Raw genomic sequence first — 25,196 nt, 5'->3', positions numbered from 1 at the left:
GGTCCTGTGACAAGGACACTGGTGGATTAGGCGCGTTATGTTCGCCGGAGGAAGGACACTGGTGGAGCTCAGATCAATTGATCGCGGTGGTGCTCAAAACACCCTCACGAGTTTGCGAAACTCGTTCCTTCAGGTTCGCCGGCTCACTGACGGAGCAGGGGGTAAGCAGTTACGTGCCTCGACAGTGATGAAAAGGGGACGCGGTGGAGGTTCTCTCTCTGGAAGGTGATTCAGAGGTGGTGCAATGGTTAGGGTTTGGTTTTCAATGAGGGGTTCGTGTTTTTTTTCTTTTTCTTCTCCGGGAGTCTCTAGCATCTTTTGGAGCAGTTTTAGAAATAGTTTTTTATATCCCAACGAGAAAAATATATACGTATCATAGTATATTATATTGAATTAAAAAAATTAAAATATTTCAAGGAAACCGGTTTTACTTGAAAACAGTCTCTTATTTTACAATAACTTTTTTAATTAGTCAAAATTATAAAAACTTACAGACTTAATCAATGGTTTCCTATATTTAAGAAATAGGTTGGTAACCTCAATCGGTCTCCTAGAGGTAGTCTCTTTGGCCTTTTTTGTAGTAGTGGCAATATATATTTATCCCTAGTATTTCTAAATAGGTACTCCATTTTGACTTTTGTACTATTCATGTACTCTACTTTGAACATATTTTTCTACCTAAGTATAAAATCAGCACGCAAGAGGTTGAATTGTATCAACACATATTTTCAAAATATCAATTTTTAACAATGTATAATTAGAAATATTAATGGTCAAAGTTGTACATTGACAAACGTACAAATTAAAATGGAACATCAACTTAAAAATAGAGGAAGTATTATTTTTTGGTTGAAGAATTTTGAATAGTATTATCAATATTGATTATGACCTAATACTACCTTTATTTTTATTTAGATGGAATATTTAATTATTTTAATTATTCACTGAAAATGACAAAGGTTACATTAGAAACAAACAGAGTGGTTCTCGGCCTCTCCACCTTAGATTCGCCGCAGGAAAATAAACAAAGGGAAACGTACCGTTTCCGCGTCCACTTTCCTATATAAACTACTATATCTGCTTTGCATTAATAATTACAGCAATAATACAACTGTAGTACTCCTACAGACAACACTAAAAAGTTTTTCTACCCGAAGGAATAACAAAAAGTTTTTAGTAATGAAAGAAATAGCAAAGAGAGACAATATGAACAGTAAGGAATCCTAGATTGAAGGATATCCCATTGACCAACCCGTTTTTCCGTTGCAGCTAAAACAGAAACTGAACAAGTTCGCTGATGAAACACACTGCCAAATGGTTCTAGATCGGATTTAATTCAAATCATGTTCAGATTATAAGTTCGGTTTAACTTTCAGCAAGTTCACATTACTCTGGTCTCTGATTCAGGTCTATTGTCAATTAAAAACAAAAATTTTGAAGGTGGCAATTGTTTAATATATATTCACTCCATCCAATTGTACCTTCACCATACACTTGGTAAGGTTATTTTTTACGCTCCCTGTCCAAAAAAAAAAAGGGTTATTTTTTACGCTCATTTGGAGCTATTTTCGTTGTGCAAATTTTTATTCATTTAGAGCTTTCAAAATGAGCAATAGAATATAAAGTTGCGTATAAACAGAGGTGGTTTTTGGCCCATGCAGTATAGGCGACGGAATAGGGCCCCAAAATTAAAAGGGCCTCGAAATATATTATATGTATTAAATGTTTGAAATAAAAACAAAAAGAAAGCATTTGGATCAGTGGTAAAGTAGTAAGGGATGGGGCAAAGGGGCGTGGGTTCGGATTTTACTTAGGAAAAGTTTTTTTTCACTTTTTGCTGTTTTAATTATGATTGCTGACTTATCACCTACTCACATTAATAACAACCATCACGCATGGGTTTTTTCTTAGGCTGCTTCAAATCCCCAATTCCCTATTAATGGCTACTCTCTTCTCTCTCCTCCTAACTCTCTCTCATTGATTTCTACTCATACTCCTATATTTTTTATGCGATTTTTCGATAAAATTTACTCTATTTATATCTAAATATTTGTTTATTTATAATTATTTGATATGTTGAGAGTATTTTTTTTAATTGAGAATCTAATATCTTTTATGAACTATATATGAAAGGCCCAATTTTAAGAGAGCGTATAGGGCCCCCGCTATGTTTGCCCCGCCCCTGCGTATAAAATATTTGTGATACACCAAATTTATAATAGAAGTTGTATAATTTTTTTAAAATTTTGAATTAATATTATTGGATTTGTAAAGTAAGTTTCCATATTTCAACTTTCCTCCGTTCTTTAATAATTGCAACATGTAGATATGTAGGGGTTTTAATTTTTTAATTAGGTCATGTTTGGCACTAGCGTTTGAGGTAGCGTTAGCGGTTTGACAAGATTTAAACATTAGTACAAGTAACGTTTGAGATTTAGAAGTAGCGGTCTAGCAAATAAACACTATATAATAGCATAAGATAGAATTATTAACCAAAATTTTTTTATTTTTTTTTCCTTTTATTTTTTATTAATTATTTTATTTTATGGCAATTCAATGTTTATTTTACAATAGCAGAGATTTAATTTAAATAGTTATTTTGAAGATAAGATATTTTACAAGTATTTTAGTAAAATTGGTAATATAAATTTTTCGAGGGTTGAATATTTTCTTAGATTTATACATTTATTTGAGCAGCTAAAAATTCGTATACTCCTTTTTGTGTAATTTCTTTGAAAAATTAAATCTTGAATTTAACTATTGAACGAACATATGAAATTGTTGTAGTTCCTTTCATATTAGAATAAATGTCATTTATTGTCTTTAATAATTTCAACAGCTACTTTCGAAAACATTTCTAATTAAACAACGAATTTAATCGCTAATCGCTGACAGCTACTAGGTTGACAGCTAGCAGCTATTCCCAACAGCTACAACTACTGCAACTGCTAACAGCTATTAGAAACATATTCTTAGATGAAATAAATGGGAAAAGGGACTCAAGTGATAAAAATAGAGTAGAGAAAAAACATACTCAAATTTAGTAATGTACAATAAATATAAAACTTTTAAATAAGAACATGTTACAAAAATAAAATTACAAAAAAATATAATTTAAAAATATAAGTAGTTAAAATTGTGAATTATCTATGTAAAGATCAAATTAAAACATCTAAAATGTTAGAGAGAATAGTTAACATCACTTTAATTTAGTTGAAAATTTTACCCAACTCAAATGAAAATGTGATGTGTACTCCTTTTTGTGTAAGTTCTTTGAAAAATTAAATCTTGAATTTAACTATTGAACAAACGTATGAAATTGTTGTAGTTCATTTCATATTAGAATAAATGTCATTTATTGTCTTTAATAATTTCAACAGCTACTTTTCCAAAACACTTCTAATTAAACAACTAATTTAATCGATAATCGCTGACAGCTACTAATAGTTGACAGCTAGCAGCTACCCCCAACAGCTACAGCTAAGGCAATGTTAGCTATTAGAAACATACCCTTAGATGAAAGAAATGAGAAAAGTGACCCAAGTGATAAAAATAGAGTAGAGAAAAAACATACTCAAATTTAGTAATGTACAATAAATATAAAACTTTTAAATAAGAACATATTACAAAAATAAATAAAATAAATAATTTAAAAATATAAGTTGTTAAAATTGTGTATTATCTATGTAATGATCAAATTAAAACATATAAAAAGTTGGACAGAATAGTTAACATCACTTTAACTTAGTTGAAAATTTTACCCAAGTCAAATGAAAATGTGATGTGTACCCCTCCAAGCCTCTATTAACTATCTTTCTCGAATTGTCTTGTAACTTCAATGACATATCATGTGTGATATTGTAATATGGGTCCTCCTACCTACGTTCTCTCTTTCAATCAATTTTTCGATTTTTTTTATACTAGTTGATTGTAATAACCTACAATCTTTAGCAAATAGCACTTACCATCAATTTGTATGCTCAAGCTTAAAAGACTGTTTATTTATTGATGGAGGAGCTTATGTTGGTATTATTTTTTCTATTCTTAAATAATGGAAAAATTGACAATAGAAGTCTGAACTTTAGGTGATAATTTTTAAAAGGTATGAACTTTTGATTAACCTGTGTAGGTCCCAACTTTAGGGGATCTTAACTTTTAGTGGGCCTCGACGACTTAAAATTGAAGATTTTTTTTTAAATCTCACCTAGTTCCTATATCCCTCCCTCAATTGACCCTTCTGATGTGACGCTAGTTTTACAAGTGATGACCTATTAAACCAGCCTTAAGTCACTAAGGCCCGCTAAAAGTTAAGACCCCCTAAAGTTGGGACCTACACAGGTTAATCAATAGTTGAGACCTTTTAAAAATTATCACCCAAAGTTCAGACCTCTATTGTTAGTTTTTCCTTTTTTCCCTCAAATAATTGTCTTATCTAACTTTCAAAATCTCTAGTAGACATCTTTAACAATTAATGTCTTAACTCTTTTTTTTGACATGAATATCTAATGATTTATTTACAAAAGAAAAAAAATCTTAACTTATGTATTAGGAACAATTGTTACACATCAAAAAAAAAAAAAAAAAAAAAAAAAAAAAAAAACTAGCAAGAGCCAAGTCAAAGTATTTTGATAAATACATTGATTAGAATTTACGAATAAAAATTTACAAATACTCCTCTAGTTTTTATTAGTTTATCTAACTTTTTTATCCATACTAATTTAACCACTTCTTCTTTTTTTTTTTTCCTATTTTAAAATAATCCCACTAACAGTTGAACTGAACTGAACTGAACTGAACTGAATTGAAATGAACTGAACTGAATTGAACTGAACTGATCTGAATTGAACTGAACTGAAATGAATAGTGATATGTGAGAGTAAAAGTATTGTCAAGAGCTGAACTGAACTGAACTGGTCTGAACTGAACTGAACTGAACTGACCTGATCTGATCTGAACTGAACTGAATTGAACTGAACTGAATTGAACTAAACTGAAAATAAGCTGGGGAGAACAAACCCTAACTAATTATTAGTATTATTGTTACCTTATCACTCTACTTTTTATAACTAATAACGTTAACTTCAATACAATATGTTAATAAATTAAGGGTTTTTTGTCCCAAACTACCTTTAACTTTTATGCTTTTGCGAGAAACTACCTTATAAAAAAATTGTTGTCCCAAACTACCTTACTTTTACCATTTTGTTGTTGACAACTACCTTAGGCCGATTTCCGACGTTGACTTTTGTTTTTTCCGCTTTTTTATTGTCACATTATATCACTTAACCTCTTCAAACCCTTTTTTTAATTTTCCCCACCCTAATTTCCTCATTTTTCGGTGTGCGCGCGTTCTCTCCCTCATATCTATGTGACACTTTGTACCACCAATCCACCATTAAATTCCTCTTCTACTTAAACTAAAATTGAAACAATCACCCTCCTCAATTCCCACAAGGGTAATTTTGTTTTTCCCACAATTTTGAACAGAAAAAACAAAAGTCAACGCCGGAAACCGGCATAAGGTAGCTGTCAACAACAAAATTGTAAAGTAAGGTAGTTTAGGACAACAATTTTTTTATAAGGTAGTTTCTCGCAAAAACTTGAAAGTTAAAGGTAGTTTGGGACAAAAAATCCTAACAATACTTTGTCTTTCCTTGCATGACCCACATATCTATTTCTCGTAGAAAAAAACTGAAGGAAGTGGATAAATTAACAAAAACTGAAGGAAGTACTCCCTCCGTCCCAAAATATAGTTCCATTTCTATTTTGGGTGTCCCAAAATATAGTTCTCATTTCATATTTAATTTCACATTTTTCCGTAATCTATACAAATATATTAAAAGGCATGCAAAAACAAGAAACTGTGCCACGTGGCGCTCTCCCTAGCGAGTTTTAGTTCATGTAATCCATGTACAATAAAAAAAATTAAGAAATTGCATAATATATGATTTGATCCTGAGACCTCAAGTACATATACTAAAGTTCTAACCACTAGGCTAAGTTGTATTTAGTGTTATTATCATAAAGTATTATGTTAATAAATGAAATTTTTTCTTACCCAGGTCATAGCCCGAACATAATAACTAGTTTGTTTAGAAAAATCGTGTCCCATCATTTATTTACTTCTTGAATTTTGGTTTTTCCTTGATTTATTCAACCAAAATGTTACATTTAATACTTTTTCATCAATTATTCTCCATTCTCTCCTAAAATCATCTTTTCTCATACAACATTTATTTAAATAAACAAAATTTTTATTATCCCTCCTAGATTTTACTTGTATAAATTACAGTGAAAAAAGGAAAATAAGAATTATATTTTGGGAGGGAGGGAGTATAACTTAAAATGTCAAACCAGACAATGTCATTCTAGTTTATGAATGATTTTTTTTTTTTTTGAAGGGAGTTTATGAATGATTTAGACTCGAGTAATTTCGGATGTAGTTTGGATCTAATGATTAGAGCAGTTTATGACCTTAAGGGAAATGAATCCGTTAACTAGGTCAGCACTCAGCAGTCAACACTTCCAGATTTTAAGCTCAAATTGGGATACAATCGTTTGACACTTCATTACAGCTAATTATCTAGCGTAATGTCCGCAACAAGAAATCATTTACCCTCAAAACAAAAGGAACTAATAGATGTTTAATCTAGCAGTGGTGCAAATATTTCATTCATATATATATAAAATATTTGGGTGCGTCTACTCTCGCTAACTAACAACTATTGTATCTTGTCTTAATTAAACTTATTAAGTTATTAAACCTGATTAAACCGAATTGGACTATACTCAAGGAGAATAAACACACCTTTGTCGTTCTACTTTTGCCCCAAATAAACAGGATTATAAGACATTTCACTTGATCATCCAGGGTTCGACTAAACCCCCAACTGTCCCCTTGTCAATCAAACATGTCAATCTAAGATAAAAACTTTCAATCTTATAAGCACAAACAATTAACAAGATCCATTACTTCAATAATGACTACTATATACTTTGGCACTTGCTATTATCACAATGTAAATACACAGAAATTCCACTCAGTAGTAAGTACTATATAAGCAATACCCAGAAAAAAATTAATAATACCCACAAGGCCACAACCAAGAAATTTTTAAAAAATAAAAAAAACATAATAAAAAAAGCACTTAAAGACATTAAATTACCCTCAAAAAATGCAATAAATTATTGCAAATCTGTAACTCTTCTTCTAATATCTCTTTATTTTTTATTAGTCTTTTTCTTATTTTTCAAGTATTGAAAGCATCACACCTGCGCCTAATCTCGCCATGTCGGCCAGTCTTAACCCCAACAAGGCTCAACTTCTGCATCGCCTTTGCAAAATCACTAAAAAACGCATTTTGATCTCTCGCATACAGCTCAACAATGGGCCGGGTTCTCGGGTCAGTAGACAAAACCCGATCCGAAGCCAAGATCCCAAACCCTTTGGGCAAGTTCTGAAAGTAAACATTATCAAACTTATTGGGCGTCATTATATCATTGAAAACCGACAAACTGGGATCCTTCGCATAACTCGAACACGCCTTGCTCAACCCACGGGCCAGCCTCGGGTTATAAGTCGGGTCAAACTCCTGAGTGGAGCTGTAATTATAGATCCCAGAAGCAAACTCCGAGCAATGAGAGAACCCAATAGTGTGGCCCCCACTGAGGGCAACCATCTCACGCACCGAGAACTTGTTTCTGGCGAAAATATCGATCATTTCGTCTAAACTCATCTTGGGCTTGGGGAGAGTGTTGGGCTTAACAAGGGAAGATTTGGAGACGAGCCCATCTTTGCGGCCCAATAAGAGAGAGTAGTATGGGCCGCCGACGAACTTGACGAGGTTGCGAGTAGCGACGGCGAGGATGTCGGCGCAGGAGACAGTGGAGGGACAGGAGAGTTCGAGGGCGGCTTTGGCGCGGACGACGACGTCGAAGCCATCGCCGGGTAAGGAAAGGTTGATTTCGGCGTCACGTTCGGCGGTGTTGAAAGGGGTGGAGGAGATTAAGGTGGAGGCGTCGCAGCCGGTGACGAAGCAATCGTGGAAGAAAAGGCGGAGGGCGGCGCCGGCAGTGGTGGGATGTGAGATTTGTTTTGAGGTGGTGGTTTCTTGCATGATTTTGTCGAAGTTGGGGCAAGATTTGGAGTAGTAGGTGGATGAGAGGCGGGACTCTGAGATGGGAAGTGTGATGATGATCAGTGTACTGATGATGGTGAGGCTGAGGAGGAGGTGCGTGAAGGCCGCCATTTGGTGAAGGCCGCCTAGGAGGATTGAGTGAGTGTTGAGTTTTGTGGAGGAGAGGAAATGCCGAAATGGCCAAGTTATGGAGATAGTTGGGAGAGGAACACAGGAATTGACTATTAAAAGTTGGTTAATGATTAAGGAGTCATCCAAGTATATGTTGTTAAAGTGTATGGAACCCGAAAGGTTTAGGTGGATCTAAAGGTAGAATAAAGGATTTGAAAGACACTTAATTTGTATTATTGTAGATTTAGGCTATGTTTAGTTCACCTGAAATTTTCTGATCTGAACTTATCTGATCTGATCTGAACTTATTTTTTCTGATCTGATCTGATCTGAACTTATTTTTTCTGAACTGATCTGAATACAAGATCTTATCTTTTAGATTTTTCTCAATATAAACGAAAAAACATAGTCATGTGGGGTCTTGTTTGATTCGTCTCAATGAGTACTTTATTAATAGGAAAAATTGTCAAGAATAAGTCAACCTTTGCGTTGACCGCTTTTGACAAGTCAACCTTCATTTATTCCAGTAGCAAGTAAAGCTTGTACATGAATTAGCTTTTAACGAGTTTTTTTACTTATGACCTGAACAACCCCTACAATTTTGTTCAGTTTTAAGTTTCTCACGAAACTTTTATAAAATTCAAGCAGTGCAAATATGTTCTAGATAACAATTTAATGAGTTCTAGAATACACACCTGTTAAAACTGAACAAAATTGTAGGGGTTGTTCAGGTCATAAGTAAAAAAACTTGTTAAAAGCTAATTCGTGTACAAGCTTTACTTGCTACTGGAATAAATGAAGGTTGACTTGTTAAAAGCGGTCAACGCAAAGGTTGACTTATTCTTGACAATTTTTCCTTATTAATATTCAATTATTATAATTTTTACTAATATGTAATGAAAGATATTTAATAGTAAAAATGAGTTTAAAATCTGACAGATCTGATCTGATCTGATCTGAACTTATTTTTTCTGATCTGATCTGATCCGATTAGATCTGAAATAAGCAAAAATAAGGTGAACTGAACATAGCCTTAGTCGTGGAAGACATCGTCTATTTTTAATTTAGAATTAGGTAAGAGAAGTATAACATTAATAGTTAAGAAGAAATAGATAATCGTTCCCTTAAAAAAAAAAAAGAAATAGATAATCGTTCTTGATATTTAAGGGAAAAGTTATATGCAATCCTAAGGGCTGTATATAAGAAGTTAAAAATGGAAATAAGTTGTATTAATTGATCATTTATTAAATCGGTTGATGCAAATTTTTTCCATAAATTCACAACTTATTTCAATTTTAAGTAGTGTATTTATGTCTTATATGCAACCCTAAGGGCTGCATATAGCATAACCCTATATTTAATTACATGTTTCGTTTATTTAGATCAGTTTAATCTACTTAATAATCACATTTTTTAATACATTGAGTGATTACATTAATCCACTTATCGATAAGACTGCTAGATTTTTTTTTTAAATCGTTTGTTGTAGTTCGAGCTTCAAAGAAAAGTTAAGGAAGGAGAAAAGAATGGTCACAATTAGAATAGTGCGAGATGTTTAGGAATAGTGTTGTGTATGATTATTACTTTACTCTCGTATTTCACCTAGATGAAAAATGACCCCTCAAAAAAAAAAACCCTTCAATAATGTCAATTACTACAAATCATTAGTTAGAAAGAAATTTATATGAAAACATAACTCAATCCAAAAGCTTATCATGGTCAGAACTCAAGATGTTCTACATGATATAATCTATAATCCACATTTCATAATTGTAACTTCCACTAATAAAGTTTCATAAGAATACTTCCATAATTTTTATATGAAACTTTAAATCAGAAATTATCTAACCAACACAAATATATTTGATGTCTACATAAGCTAGCAAGATATAATTTAAAATCACTTGATAATTCCAATATAAAACTTCAAACGTATATCACCTAACAACTTTAATTATACTATCGGATTTCAAACATAAATGACTTAGGGCATGTTTGGCGCAAGCTTTTGAGATAGCTCAGTCAAAACACTAATTAAGAAAAATAAGAGTGTTAGTGGTATGAGTAGCTTCTAGTGTAGAAATAGAGTTTTGGTAGTGTTTGTCAAAAGCTATAATTTGTAGCTTTTGGAATAGTGTTTAGTGGTCTATTAATTTTATGTTAAAGTTTTATTTGAGTTTTTGACTTGTTATTTGTAAACAGCTACATTGACAACTTGTTTTACCGAACATCAACATGTATATCGCTACTTTGATATCTAACAGCTAAAAGCTAATCACCTACCACTAACAGCTAAAAGCTAATCACCAACCACTAACAGCTAACAGTTACCATTACAGTTACCGTTGCCGCCAAACACGCCCTTAATATGACATAAGTTAATATTCTTAAATAGCAGGAGTTGATTCAAACTATTCAAATGTCAGTCGTAGTTTGAAGTATATCGAGAAGCTTTGTACATTTCATAAGCCATACTCAGATATCTAAAATTCAAACTATATTTAATCGTAACACATAATCAAACTTTCAGTCAAATTTGATTAAAAGAAGCTAATTTGAGGGGTTATACAATACATCTTATAGTTTTCGGCTCACTTCTCATTTGTAGAATCCGCATGAGCAAACGCTCAAGATTGAACATAAAATAATAATTTTGAATGTAAAATGGTGGGCTAAAGTTGGTCTAAATGAAGTTAGAGAGAGAAGCTCTACCTTCTCTCTAGAATTTCAAATTTCCCGCGAAGTAACACCATTCAGCTTGTGCTGAAACTATGGCAATTGGTGGTAACTCAAAGGGAAATGGCCAACAATCCAGGAGTGATAGAGGAAGGCAATTGATTCGCAATAAACATAAGGCTAGATCGATGAGAGAAAAATCGCTAATTCCACCATTAGAGTGGTCTGAAGATTCAGAATCAGATTGTTCGATTCATGAACGAGTTCATCAACAATAATCAATTGATGCTAGGAAGGCAGCTGATGAAACGCTAAATTAATGGATTACTTCAATTAGACGTCCGATAAAAAAACCTATAACCTCTGAAAAAGGTGAGCGATGGAGTAATACATTGTTCCATGGATTGAGAGATGAAGGCCTCAACCTGGAAGGTATGAAATCGAATTGTAATGATGTCATGAAAATTACAAATGATGATATTTCTGAGGAGATTAATTTCTGGAATTCGGGGATTGCTTGCTATATTGTTGGTGTTAAACCTCCTATCATGTAATCTGTACGTATGCACAGAGAATTTGGGGTAAATTCAATATAGACAGAATTGATGTAAGGCTATATGGTGTTTTCCTGATTAAATTTAAAATTGTTGTTGATAAAGTCAAAGCATTAGAACTGGATCATGTGATGTTTGATAGTAAACCAGTGGTGGTGAAGGAATGGATTGTAGATCTCAATCTAGATTGTATGAACACAGATGTGGTTCCAATTTGGGTGCAATTACCTAAATTTACATATTAAGTACTGGGGAGCGAATACCTTGATGAAATTGACTAGCAAAATAAGGAAGCCTATTAAAACTGATAAAGTAACTGCTTAAAAAGAAAGATTGGATGCTGCAAGAGTTATGGTGGAGGTCAAATTTGGTGATGATTTACCTGAGCAGATTGAATTTGAAAATGAAAATGGTGTTCTCACCTCACAAATGATCAAGTATGAATGGAGGCCAATAAAATGTGATGAATGTGGTGGAGTTGGTCATGATGGTGAGGCATGTAGGATGAAGAAGGAGGAGGTTCAAAAGGAGAGGAAAAAACTGAAAATAAAGAAGGTATGGGTGGTAAAAGCTACTGTACCACATAAGGTACAAACAGCTAAAACTAGTCAGGAGGCACAAATGGGGATGCAGGAGGGTGAAGTCACTTGTGGAGTGATTGATCATCTACTGAATCCATTGAACATTGAGATTGCTGCTAAAGTGATTGAAGTTAATGATATGACAAAGGAGAAGAATGTGAGTGATGGACAGATGGAGAATGGGAATGAAAGAGCACCTCAGTCTGGGGTGGACAACCTCATTCTCAATGGATAACTTTGGATTTTGGAATGTTAGGGGCCTAAATAGTCCATGGAAGCATTTTCATCTTAGGAAGTTTATCCAAAGTCAGAATGTAGGACTATTTGGCTACCTAGAAACTAGGGTAAAGACTGGTAATTTTGCAAAAGTCTACCCTAGAATATGTCCAAACTGGTCAATTGTTACTAGTTATTCTGCTTTTCCTGGAGGTAGGATATGGCTGGTATGGAGTCCTTCTTGCTTTACTGTTGATGTGAGAATGTTGACAGAGCAGATGATCTATGGTGTAATGAATCATAAGGCATCTGGAGTTCAGTTTTGTTTGAGTATGGTGTATGGTCATAATGATAAGGAAAAAAGAAGTGAATTGTGGAATGACTTGATCAAGTGCAGTAGGGATGTCATGAATACTCAATGGGTGGTGATGGGAGATTTTAATAATATCCTGAATTTGAATGAAAGAATAGGTCAGCCTGTTCTGTTCAGTGAAATTGAAAGGTTCAGGAATTGTGTGGATAGTTGTGGTTTAGGTGATGCTAAAATGACTGGACCCTTTTATACATGGTCCAATAAGCAGCAGGAGGATGATTATGTGACCACAAAAATTGATAGAGTGTTAGTAAATGGGCAATGGGAGTTATGCTATCCATACACTGAAGCTGCATTCTTGCTTGAAGGATGCTATGATCACTGTCCTTGTATAGTGAAAATTCATAAGGAATTGAATAAAAGGGCAAAGCCTTTAGATTCTTCAATATGTGGTGTGATTCTAAAAGGTTTCTAAGTATAGTAGAGGAGAATTGGAGAGATCCTACGGCTGGTACTATGATGTTTCAAGTAGCCTCTAAAATGAAGAAACTGAAAAAACCTTTTAAAGCATTAAATAGGCAATGTTTCTCTAATATTGAGCTTGAGGCTAAAGCTGCAAGGAAAAACCGTGATGAACTTCAGTTGAAACTCAAGAAAGGGGAGGCTTCAACTGCTGATGAGTTGGTGGCTTGAGAAGCATTCATAAGACTGAATAAAGCCATACTGAGTTTCCTAGCTCAAAATGCTAAATCTCATTGGATGAATGAGGGTGATTGTAATTCTGCATTTTTTCATGCTCAACTGAGGAAAAGGAGAATCCAGAACATAATCTTTAGTATTGAAGACATTCATGGTAATGTGGTCCAGGGAGAAAGTGCTATTACTGATGCCTTTATAGAATACGTACTACCAAAAGTTGCTTGGTAGTGCAAATGGGGTAAGACTGAAAGTTAGAAGAAGAGTGATTAATCTGGATGCACCACTAACCCAAGTTCAGCAAGAGTTACTTTGTATGAGATTTCAGAAGGAGGAGGTGAAAAATGCCTTGTTTGAAATTGGGAATAATAAGGCTCCAGGGCTTGATGGGTTTACTAGTCTTTTCTTTAAGCAAGCATGGCCTATAGTGGGAGAAGATGTTACTAAGGCTGTTTTAGATTTCTTCAGTTCTGGCAAGCTATTGAAACAAATAAACTGCACTACTTTATCCCTCATTCCCAAAATTGATCAACCTACAAGTGTGAAGCACTTTAGGCCTATAGCCTGCTGCAATGTTGTTTACAAGATTATATCAAAACTATTGTGTAGTAGAATCAAAATGGTTCTACCAGGGTTGATAAATGAAGCTCAAAGTGCCTTTTTAAGTGGGAAAGTGATAATTCAAAACATATTGATATGTCAGGATATGTTGAGGGGTTATAACAGGAGAAATCTTCCCCCTAGATGCACAATAAAGGTTGATCTTCAGAAAGCTTATGATTCCATTGACTGGGGTTTCATTTAGGACATGAAGTTGTTTGGGTTTTCCAGAGCAATTTACTAGGTGGGTTCCCTTTAAATTCGAAAAAACTAAGCAAGCATGATTGTGAAATGCTAGTTGACAGGATGTTAATGAAGATTAGATGTTGGAGCTCATGACACCTATCATATGCTAGGAGAATTGTGCTAGTAAATGCAGTTCTCAAGAGCCTTCACTCCTACTGGGCTCAAATGGTTTTAATACCTAAAAGTGTGTTGCAGAAAATAACACGACTTTTTAGAGCTTTCTTATGGGAAGGGAAGGTTGATCTTTCAAAACCTTCTCTTGTAGCTTGGGATTGGATATGCAAAACTAAGAGTCATGGGGTCTTGGGATAAGAAACTGTGTGACATGGAACATAATTGCTCTTGGGAAGTATGTGTGGTTTGTTGCTAACAAACCTGAAATGATGTGGGTCAAATGGGTACATCATGTGTACCTTAAGATAGAAAATTGGTGGGATTATAAGCCTCCCAAGGATGTAGGCTGGCATGGAAGCAAATGTGCCATGGAGTAAATGGGTGTGGGATAGATATAACATCCCAAAGCATTCTGTAATTGCTTGGATGACTGCGCTTGGGAAGCTGAGAACTGATGCACACTTGTTTGGAATTGGAGTATGTAGTTACTAACAGTTTGTGTATGATGTGTGGACTTCAAGAGGAGAGCATAGAGCATTGTTTTTTTCAATGTCTGTATAGTCAGCAATGTTATGTAAAGATATGCAGATGGTTGACTATTTCAACTACTCATATGGATCAGATAAACAGATGTTAGAAAAAGTGGTTGAGGAAATATGCAAGCAAGAGGAAGAGGAGTACATGTATTGTTGTATTAGCTGCTCTAGTTTATCAAATCTGGTATGCTAGGAACTGTGCCTACTGGGAGAAAAGAGTATCAAGACCTGATGTACTTGTTGGTACTGTTAAGCATAGTGTTTGTAATAGAGTTCGACAACTCATCAATGAAAAATGGTGTCAGGAAGAGAAGGAGTGGTTTGAAGATCTAGCTAGATTAAATTAGCTTATGTCTAACTAGGTTGTTTTTGTTAAAACCTTGTAATGTTTGCAGCTGCTATGTTGTAGACTGGTTGGTGTGGTTGCTTTGTTATTAGGCAATCAATCTTGTTAGTGTGGGGTTGTTTTTGTTTGGTAATTATTAATGAAATCTACTTACCTTTTACCAAAAAAATAATAATTTTGAATGTATGATACACTTGGATGCTAGGATTTAGCATATTTTTTTAAAATGATAAGATCAAGGGTTTTATCATACTGAAATTTCTCGCAGGTTTAGTGGGCAGACACTTCGAGAGTAAGGGGAATGGTAGGGGGTCTCATCTCCAATCCCAAAGTTTTCCTAGTTGGGCTTAGACCCCCAACCTTGAAGTTGGAAGATTCTTTTCTTATCCCTAGACCAAACTTAGCTCGGTGGATTTAAGGTTTATGCTAAATAAATACACACATTCTTTAATAAGACATGCGCACAATGAATTATTGTGACAAAGGGGTAATTTTTTACACCAAATGGCTAAAAGGATCACTTATATAGAAGTAAACTCTTGAAAGTGAAAAATTACATGTTAGATAATGGTAACTTTTGGCTCTAAATGACTCATTTTCACTTATGCAAAATATAACCGTTTAAGGTAAAAAAAAAAGCACCCTATGTTAAGTGACTCATTTTTTACTTAAAAAATATTGAAATATTTTAACTAAAATAAAGTGGTTTCACCATTAATTTATTGCATACCCAATAACCACAATACTAAACTTTTGAACATAATTTCAGCATATTTAAGTTCAGTCGGCAAAATTAATTCAAGTTCAATTGAATTAAGCAAAATTGATTCGAGTAAAATGCGCAAAATTAATTTCAATTCATTTCAGCAAAACTCAATTCAACTCGTTTCATTTCAGCACACAAATTAATATTATTAAAATTAACAATATCATATATATATATATATATATATATATATATATATATATATATTATTAAACGTATCTATAGTTATTACTATAATAATAATTATTAATTTCATATAGATTATAATTGTTACTATTATTTTTTATTATAATTATTATTATGATTGATATTATTATGTTTTTACTTTTATAATAACTATAATTATTCTATTTAATAATTATGTTATAATAATAAGAAGAAAGAAAGAGAATGGTGGCCATTTTCTTCCAGGGGACACATATAGTCGGAGAACAATGTTATGTGACTGAGAAAAGGTGAGAATCTTCCATTAGTTAAGAAAAAATAATGGTAATTATCATTATATATATTATTAATATTATTTATTTATTATTATAATAATTAATATTAAATTATCATCATTTGTAATAGTAATAATAATAATAATATAATAATAATGAGTAAAAATGATTAAAATCCAATTAATTATTCATAAAAATTAATTACATGTTGAACTAAATCCTTTGAAAAGCCCAATTAATTGTTTAATGATAAATAATTATTTTATTTTAACAAATATTTTCAAATATATTTTTGTAGTTAAATCGAATTTTATCTCGTAAACTAAGATTTTTGGAGTTAAAAGATAAAAAAAAAATCTTTAAAACATGTACCTAAAATAGCTGGCAAACGCGTGCCAAAAGCCACGCTGGTGCGCCTAGCGCATCACCTAATGCCTAGCGCGTCACCTAATGCCTTGCGCATTGTCCACTGTGTCAGGTGCACTAATATGCACTTGACATGTGGATTTGTGATTCACACAGAGTCCTGTGCCAAGCGCACTTCTCTGTGTGAGACACATCTTTTTCTTCCTTTTAAATTTTGTGTACCACATGGTACGATTCCTATTAGGCTTGCCGCATCAGGCGCACGAATGTGCGCATGTCACATGGATTTGCGCGTCACATGCCATCTTGCGCCGGCGCGGATGGCGCATCAAGCGCGGATTCGTTTTTCCTATAAATACACTTGATTTCCGTACAATTTTTAAGACGATTTTCCACAACAACTTCAACACTCGACTTTATATATGCGACTTTATACTTTACGAACCTCCCTAAAAACCTCTCTGCAACACTCATTCCTTTCAAAGATAAAGACATTCAAACAAATACTTTCCGACATCCAAACTTTCAGGCTTCACGATTTTCGAAACCCAAGCCACGATATAATCCTGAGCATGCATCCTTGAATAATCTATTATTTTTATATTGAAGTTACTAACGGTTTCTTTCATGATGTAGATCTTTGATATAAAATCGTTTTACTGTATGTATTCTAATCCTTCTTTCCTTTTTCTTTATTTTCGTACATTATTATATGCTTGCCTGATTGTTCTACACAAATTATATGATTGTGCTAATTTAATGTTTTCATTACCCAAATGCCTATTATTGTTAATCAAGACCTAAAAAAATGTTCTAACATTAATCAGATTAATTTGAATAACCTTCTAGGTACCTTGTAATTTGATTACCTAATAACATATCACTAAAAATATAGTCTTTTTATGTATTTCTTGAACCAACCTAGACTAAATTACTTTTAGGCCGGTACGTGAAAACATTATATGGTTATTCTATTGCATAAAAATTGACATGAATCGATATTAGTAGAGGCCAACAATGGGAAATATGGTTCCTGACTTTGTTGTACCCTCATCCCCGAACTCAACTTTTGGTTCATTGACCATTTATTTATGGTGTCAGGACGGTGAGTTCTACATTGCATAAGTCCCTATGATGTCCCTATAGTTTTCAAAATCAAATTACGTTTATAAGTTTTTCCTTAAAGACTTGTTGGCGACTTGAAATCAATTTTCAATAAAAACCTTTTTAATGGGGTAGTCAAATACAAATACGCGCTTATCTCGCGTAGGTGAAATAAACTAACGCCTATAATTTGGCGACTCCACCAGGGAGGATTTTAAAATATTAAGTTTCTAAATGAAAGGGTGAATTTTAAAAAATACGATTCATACTCTTTTTATGCTTTAGAATGATATTACAGTTTTGCATATGCATGGCTATTGTTTAAGCCACTATAAGGACATTCTACCTTGCCTCATTAGCGCACGTTCTATGTGTGAGGTCACCCCCAGGGATTAGCGCTTTGTCCTTCCAAAAAGCTTCCTGAGCGATAGTGTTGGATCTTAAGCATAAGCAAACATAACCAAAAATGGCATTGTTCTCTTATTCCTGACTTGAGAAACGGAGTGTGTCTTACATGTGGCCACCTCTTTAAGCAGAGGCATGAAGCCTGGGATCAATCTTTTATTCATGGACCTTTTCAGACATAACCTAAACCTGACCATAGTTTCAAATATAGAACTAAACTTTAGGTTGGAACTTTTGCATCTATGTTACATGACATTTATCTGTGATTGCAATTCTGCTTGTTATTAACTTGTCGAAGTGCCATTATTATGCATCGTTCCTAAAAGCGTGTCTCAAAACAAATAATAAGATCATCAATTGGCCAAAACTTCTCCTAAATTCCCGAAAAACATGTCGGGGAGTAGTGATCCAAGTGCATTAAGTTTCTCCAAACGCACCCCCCTCGCGCCAGACGCACGACTGTGTGGCGCGCGTAGCGATGCTATGCGGCACGCAGTCCGTGGATCGCGTGCTTTTCGTCGATTTAGTCGCCGTGGTAGTCGATCCTATTTTTGGTTCGTAAGCATTCGCATGGTCTATTTAGAGGTTTCACCTAATTCAAGGAAAAACTCAGTCTTTTCATGCAAGGTCGAGTCTTTCCTAAAAAGTGCATCTAGAAAACTGGTCATGGTAGAGTTAGAATCATCATATATGTCTACCTTTTCCCTACTATTCAACTATTCTTCCCTGTCACTCTTACCTTACCATATTCAATCAATTTCAAAAAACTTACATTTTTCAAAATCATTCCTACACCCATGTATATTCTACCTTTTCTAAAAAGCATTTACTAATCATCATCATACCATGTACAACATTTACAAAAGTATTTTAAAAAACAACCCATCTTTTTCAACTAACAAAAGATAAAAACAAGGGGTTCTTTTTTAAAACGAATTTCGAAAATTCTAAACACAATCCAAACACCTTCCTTCAATCCAAATCCAATCCATTTGCATTCATTTGATTCCCATATGCATTAGAGTCCATTTTGCATTCATATTAGGTCCATCTAAATTTAAGTTCATGCTTGCATTCATATTAGGCCCACTAACATTAGAGTCGATCTTAGGTCCATATAAGTCTGCTAGTTCATGTCAAAATCTAGGGCCCATTTGCATCTTTATGTGAACCCTAATCTATATCAAGCCTAATCCAAATCTAATTGAAGTCCATACCAATCGAATTCCAATCCTAGTTCATGTTCAATGTCAAGCCCATGTACATTTCTTAGTATAACTTCGAACCAATATAGGACTAAGTCCAAAATTAGGTCCATAAAAAGCCCAACTCATTTTTTAAGTCTAATTAAGTCCATTTTCAAACCCATATAGGACTATATATAAACATTTTGACCTATTGAAGCTAGTTATCCTTAAGACCATAAATGCACCCTTTGAGTTTCGCAAAGCTACTCATCCTTATGACCATAATGGCACCCTTCACTAGTAGAATCATTGTTTATTGCTGCGGTGGTATTGTTGCGGTTTTACTCATACACAACAATATCTCATGTAAAAAGAAAAGGTAAAATATAAAATAAAGATATTGCTGCGGTTTCGGCCTAAAACCGCTGCAATATGGTGTCAACCGGAAATTTTTCGAAAAAACTTGACAATTTGACCAAACATATTGCTGCGAATTTTGACAAAAACCGCACCAATATATTAAAATAATAATTATTTTAATATATTGCTGCGATTTTTGTCAAGAACTGCAGTAATATCATTAATAAATATTAGAAAAAGTATAAAAGGCGTGTCACTTAGGGGTTTTTTTTTTTCCCTCCTTTCATCTCTTCTGTCACTTAGGCGCCTTCCCCTTCTCATCTCACGCCTCTCACTCCTTCTCTTCCCTCTTACTCCTCAGCCTTGCCCTTCGGATCTCAGCCTCTCTCTCCTATCACTCTTCTTAATACCATCGCAATATCCTCTGCCTTCCCCTCATCAAGACCGTCGATTCTCCTTTCACTTTTGCTGAAAACCGCCGAGGCTCACTCCTCGAAAGCACCGTCGACTATGCGTTTCCTCTCATCAAGACCACCGTCTGTAGCGGTTCCTCGACATCCGTTAATAGCCGGTCCGTCGCTGATTTCGTCGAGAGTTTGCTGATTATGTCAAGAGTTCACTGATTCCGGTTCGTCGCTAATTTCGTCGAGACTCGAGAGTTATTCGTTGATTCCGGTTCGTCGTCTTTGTTTGTCTTTCGAACCAGACGAAGATGAACAAGACGAGATCCATTTTTAGTTTTTTTTTTCTGTTTTTTTCCTTTAGATCTAAACTTCTGTATTTTTTTTATCTAAATTTCGGCGGCTCTTCGAGATCTGTTTGTCCTTCACGAAGTTCCTTTGGCGGCTCTTCAAATCTGTTTTTAGTTTTTTTTTTTTTTTTTTTTTTTTTTTTTTTTTTCTGGTTTCTCCTTTAGATCTAAACTTCTATATTTTTAATTTTCTTCATTTTTATTTTAATTTTCAATTCAGATCTAAACTTTTGTATTTTTTATTTTCTCCAATTTTTTTTAAATTTTTGATCTAGATATGATGTTTAGGATTGTCTCTAGTTAATATTTTATGAATTTGAACGTTGTTGTTGAAATACATCTTTTGGTCTACATTCCTCGAATAAGCTCTGATTTAGGCTATGTTTATGCTGTATTTTCGTTGATTGATCTGATGTTTTAGTTACCTTTAGTTTTTATTGCATTTTAAGTATTCTTCGTATTGAAGATTTTAATTTTGTTTGAAAAAGTGTACATATTGCTGCGGGTTTGGCACAAAATCACAACAATAGGTGTACTTTTTTAATATTAAAAAAATACATATTGCTGCGTTCTCGATTAGGAACCGCATCAATAGGGTACCCTATTGCTGCGGTCATAAACCGCAACAATAGGTAATTTCCTATTCTTGCGCCCTTAATTGTTGGGCGCCAAAACCAACACAATAGGCCACTTAATGACCGCAGCAAATAAGCATTTATTTTACTAGTGCTTTGACCTAGTCAAGCTACTTATCCTTAATTAAGACCATAAGGGCACCCTTCAGATCTAGCGAAGCTAGTTATCCCTAAGACCATAAAGGCATCCCTGGAGTTTGACGAATATACTCACCTTTAAGAACATAACGACACCCTTTGACCTAGCGAAGATATCCATCCCGTTAAGAAAATAAAGACATGTCTTGAGTTTAGCGAAGCTACTCAACTTGAACACCACAACAACACCCTTTGACCTAGTGAAGCTAGTCATCCCTTTTAAGACCATAATGGCACCCTTTAGATCTAGCGAAGCTACTTATCCCTAAGACCATAAAGGCATCGTCCCTTGAGTTTAGCGAAGCTACTCACTTTTAAGACCATCACGACATCCTTTGACCTAGTGAAGATAGTCACCCCTCTAAGACCATAATGACATCCTTAATACCTAGCGAAGCTAGTAACCCCTAAGACCGTAAAGGCATACTCCATGTTTAGCAAAGCTACTCTTACCTTATATTTATAGAATCCCAATTAAGTCCATAATGACCCAAAAATTATGTCTAGCGAAGCTAGCTAGTGTTCCCCAAGTCCACATGGGCAATCCTTTTGGGTCTAGTCTGCTTGCAAGTTCAATGGTCAGTCCAATCCACATCTGCATATGCATGTAGTTAGGCCCATGTCGCCATCATAACCATAATCATAATTATTTCCACTTTCATTTCCCATTCTTCTCATTTCCCCACTTCTTCATACCTCATTTCTATTTCTCATTTCAAAATTCATTTCTTAAAATTTACGAGGTCCATTCGATTTCAGTTAAGGACATTTGGTGAAATCATAACTTGGTAACGCCTGATAAAGAGGATACAAGGTCAACCTACTCCCAGACTCGTCAAACGAGTTCTCACCTTTCTAATCGAGTATCCCTAAACTTCTGGATCATATGAATCATCATCCGAGATGGGAGACACTTATGAACAACTCAATGCAATCATGGCTCAGGTCCAACTAATGAATTGTTGTCTTCAGGGATAAGACAAAGAGATAAAGGCGTTGAGAGAAAAGTTGATAACTGAGGAAGAAGGATATGATGACTCTCCACCACCACCACCACCTCCTGTCAAGTCCGAGACATATTTGAGGTTCGAAAAAATCGAGCAATTGATCTAGTCAATTCCTGCACTCGAGAGTTAGGCTCATGGCCATGACATCATTGATCCTGATCTGAGAGAAAATTAAATCTCCCTAAAAGGTAGAACTGGGTTACCTCCCGAAACTCAAGAGCGTTTAAGACCTAGATAATGATATGAGAGCTTCCTCCATCTCCATAACTCTCAAAGGCATGAGCAATAACCACTAGTAGAATAATTGTTTATTGCTACGGTGATATTGCTGCGGTTTTACCCATACGCAGCAATATATCACGTAAAAAGAAAAATATAAAATAATCATATTGCTGATTTTCGCCGAAAACCGCAGCAATATGGTTTCAGATGAAATTTTTTGAAATTTTTTGACCATTTGACCAAACATATTGTTGCGGTTTCTGGAAAAAACCGCAGCAATATATTAAAAATATTATTTGGACTAATTGCTGCGGTTCCTACCGAAAACCGCAGCAATAGGCTTTTAAATTAATATAAAAAGGTCCATCTAGGGTTCCTTCTCATCAGATCAGACTCTCCATCTCCCTCTCATCAATTTCACACCACCCATTTGTCGGTCTTCCTCTCCCTCTAAACCCTCTTAATCATCCTCTCGCCTCTCTGCCGGTCTTCATCTTCCTCTGAAAAAAAAATGGTGTTCCTCTCAATCATCTTTGTCTACCTCTAAGAACTCGCTGTTCGACAAAATCCTCTCATCCTCTCACTTGCCGGCGAAATAGAAACTTTCCTTTGTTGCCGGTGACAACGAGGATTTTGTGCAGATCTGGACGCGCGACGATTTTATGCGCTGCGATGGTGCCGACAACGCGCGACGATTTTGTTCGTTGCGACGGTGCCGACGATAACGACGTGCGACAATTTTGTTCGCTGCGACGGTGCCGACGACAACGACGGCGACGTGGGACGATTTTTTGTTTTTTTGCTTTTTAGTTAAATTTGATAATTAGATTTTGTTTGTTTGTTTTCTTCATTCGACGACGTCGATGGCTAATATTTCTTTTTTTTGAATTTTTTTTTTGTTGGTTAAGAATCAATATTATTAATAGTTATTATAAAAAAATTGGATCTAACAATTTATTTTTTAACCAACAAAACAAATTCAAAAACATATTTGTAGTATATTGTTAGATCTAATTTTTTGTTATTTATTGATTTGTGTATTTTATTTTCAGCTTATATTTCAGTTTCTTAATCTTTTAGTTTGAATTTGTTTCTTAGTCTTTTCATTTTAGTTTTTTAGTTTTTTTAGTTTGTTTTTCTTAAATTTGCAATAGTGGATTCTTGTAACAATATTATATTATAATTGTATAATAAATATTAAAAATTTAAGTCTAGAGAAACTTAAAAAAATAATTTTTACCTGCCCTGTGTCTATTGCTGCGGTTTTGGAAAGAAACCGCAGCAATAGATCAGTATTTTTAATATTTAAAAAATTCCTATTGCTGCGGTTTTACCCAGAAACCTTAGCAATATGTTCAAATGTTGCTGCGGTTTAAAATCGCAGCAATATATTAATTACCTATTGCTGCCCCATTGCTGCACCACCGCAATAGGCCACTTAATGACCGCAACAATAAGCATTTATTCTACTAGCTAGTGAATCTGTTTTCTTATGTTAATCCCTTGACCTTGGATGCACATCCATCCAAGTGGTTCAGCTCACTGAATGAGACCAAGCTGAATGACTGAGATTACATTAGAGAAGAGTTTCCCAAACAATACATATACAATACTGAGCTTTCCATTGGCCTTCATGAGTTGGATTTAACTAAACAAAAATCCAATGAAGACTTCGTCACATTCCTTAAGATATAGAGGGAAAATACTAAAAAAATGACTAACAGACCATCTCAAGAGGATCAAGTCCGACTGGTTATTCATAACATGCAGCCTAAGTATGAGGTCATATTAATTCCAACGCATAGTGTCTTTCATGCATGAAGCTTTATAAGGTAAGCATACTGATCAAAGAAGAGGTCCAAGACTTAAAGGATAAGGATTATGACAATGACAACAACAATAACTCTTTCAATCAGAGCAACAACAAAAATCCTTCTAGCTCCAAAAACAACGACAACAATGCCCTAACTATCGAAAAGAGAGGTCATGAAAAGCCTCAAAGAACATTCACTCCATTGAGCATAACATTAGAAGAAGCCTTCACTTGGCTTCATGCAAATGGAGCACTTCACCCTCTCGGCCTTACTCGAAATCCTGCCCCTGATAATAAATCCAAAAAATGGAATCCTTATGCCTACTGTAAGTACCATCAGGAAAGGGGCATTTGACATCACGTGCTGGACTTTGAAGCATGCTCTACATCATATGGTTGAGGACAATAGATTAACAATTCCACCTGCAGCAAATGTCAACAACAACGGCAACCCCTTGGGCAGTGCCCAAATAATGTCGGGGAATTGTCATTTAACGCTAGTTTTCTAGGTTGAGCCGGAAAGCCCCTTCCCTAGCTTCTTCATTTCCTTTCATGTCGAGTCTGAGGATGACTCTTCGGCTACCGAGGAGAGGGCCATGAATCCTTATGCCGGCCCCATCGACCAGACTCCTCCTCTTAAATCTGAGCAGCCAGAAGCGGTTGCTCAATTGGACCGGTCAGAAACTAAGCCTGCTCAGTCGGACGCGGCTTTAGACGAGTCGGCTTATACTGAACCAGTCGCCAAGCTGGTAGGCCAGATGCCAGAGGCATATAGGACGACCTCCCGTTCTTCTGGTGAGTCTTATTACTCAAATGTAGTTAGAACATTGCGCGTTGGCGGGCGACCAATGAGTCCCTCCAACCGTCAGACTGTC

General features: G+C 34.8%; 2 protein-coding genes across 2 annotated transcripts; one reads left to right on the top strand and one right to left on the bottom strand.

Moving 5' to 3' along the window:
* Positions 1–6,969: 6,969 nt before the first annotated feature.
* Positions 6,970–8,410, bottom strand: LOC104887004 (peroxidase 63). Its single transcript, XM_010671582.4, has one exon. The coding sequence runs from the start codon at positions 8,247–8,249 to the stop codon at positions 7,251–7,253; it is 999 nt and encodes a 332-aa protein (XP_010669884.1). The 5' UTR covers positions 8,250–8,410; the 3' UTR covers positions 6,970–7,250.
* Positions 8,411–11,830: 3,420 nt separating this feature from the next.
* LOC104887033 (uncharacterized) lies at positions 11,831–13,064 on the top strand. The gene is made up of 2 exons (XM_010671615.1): positions 11,831–12,261; positions 12,317–13,064. The coding sequence occupies exons 1-2, from the start codon at positions 11,831–11,833 to the stop codon at positions 13,062–13,064; spliced, it is 1,179 nt and encodes a 392-aa protein (XP_010669917.1).
* Positions 13,065–25,196: the final 12,132 nt, after the last annotated feature.

Source organism: Beta vulgaris, chromosome 2 (genome assembly GCF_026745355.1).
Source record: "Beta vulgaris subsp. vulgaris cultivar EL10 chromosome 2, EL10.2, whole genome shotgun sequence".
Taxonomy (NCBI): Eukaryota; Viridiplantae; Streptophyta; class Magnoliopsida; order Caryophyllales; family Amaranthaceae; genus Beta; species Beta vulgaris.
Note: the sequence above shows the minus strand (reverse complement) of the source record. Positions and strands in the feature narration are given on the sequence as shown.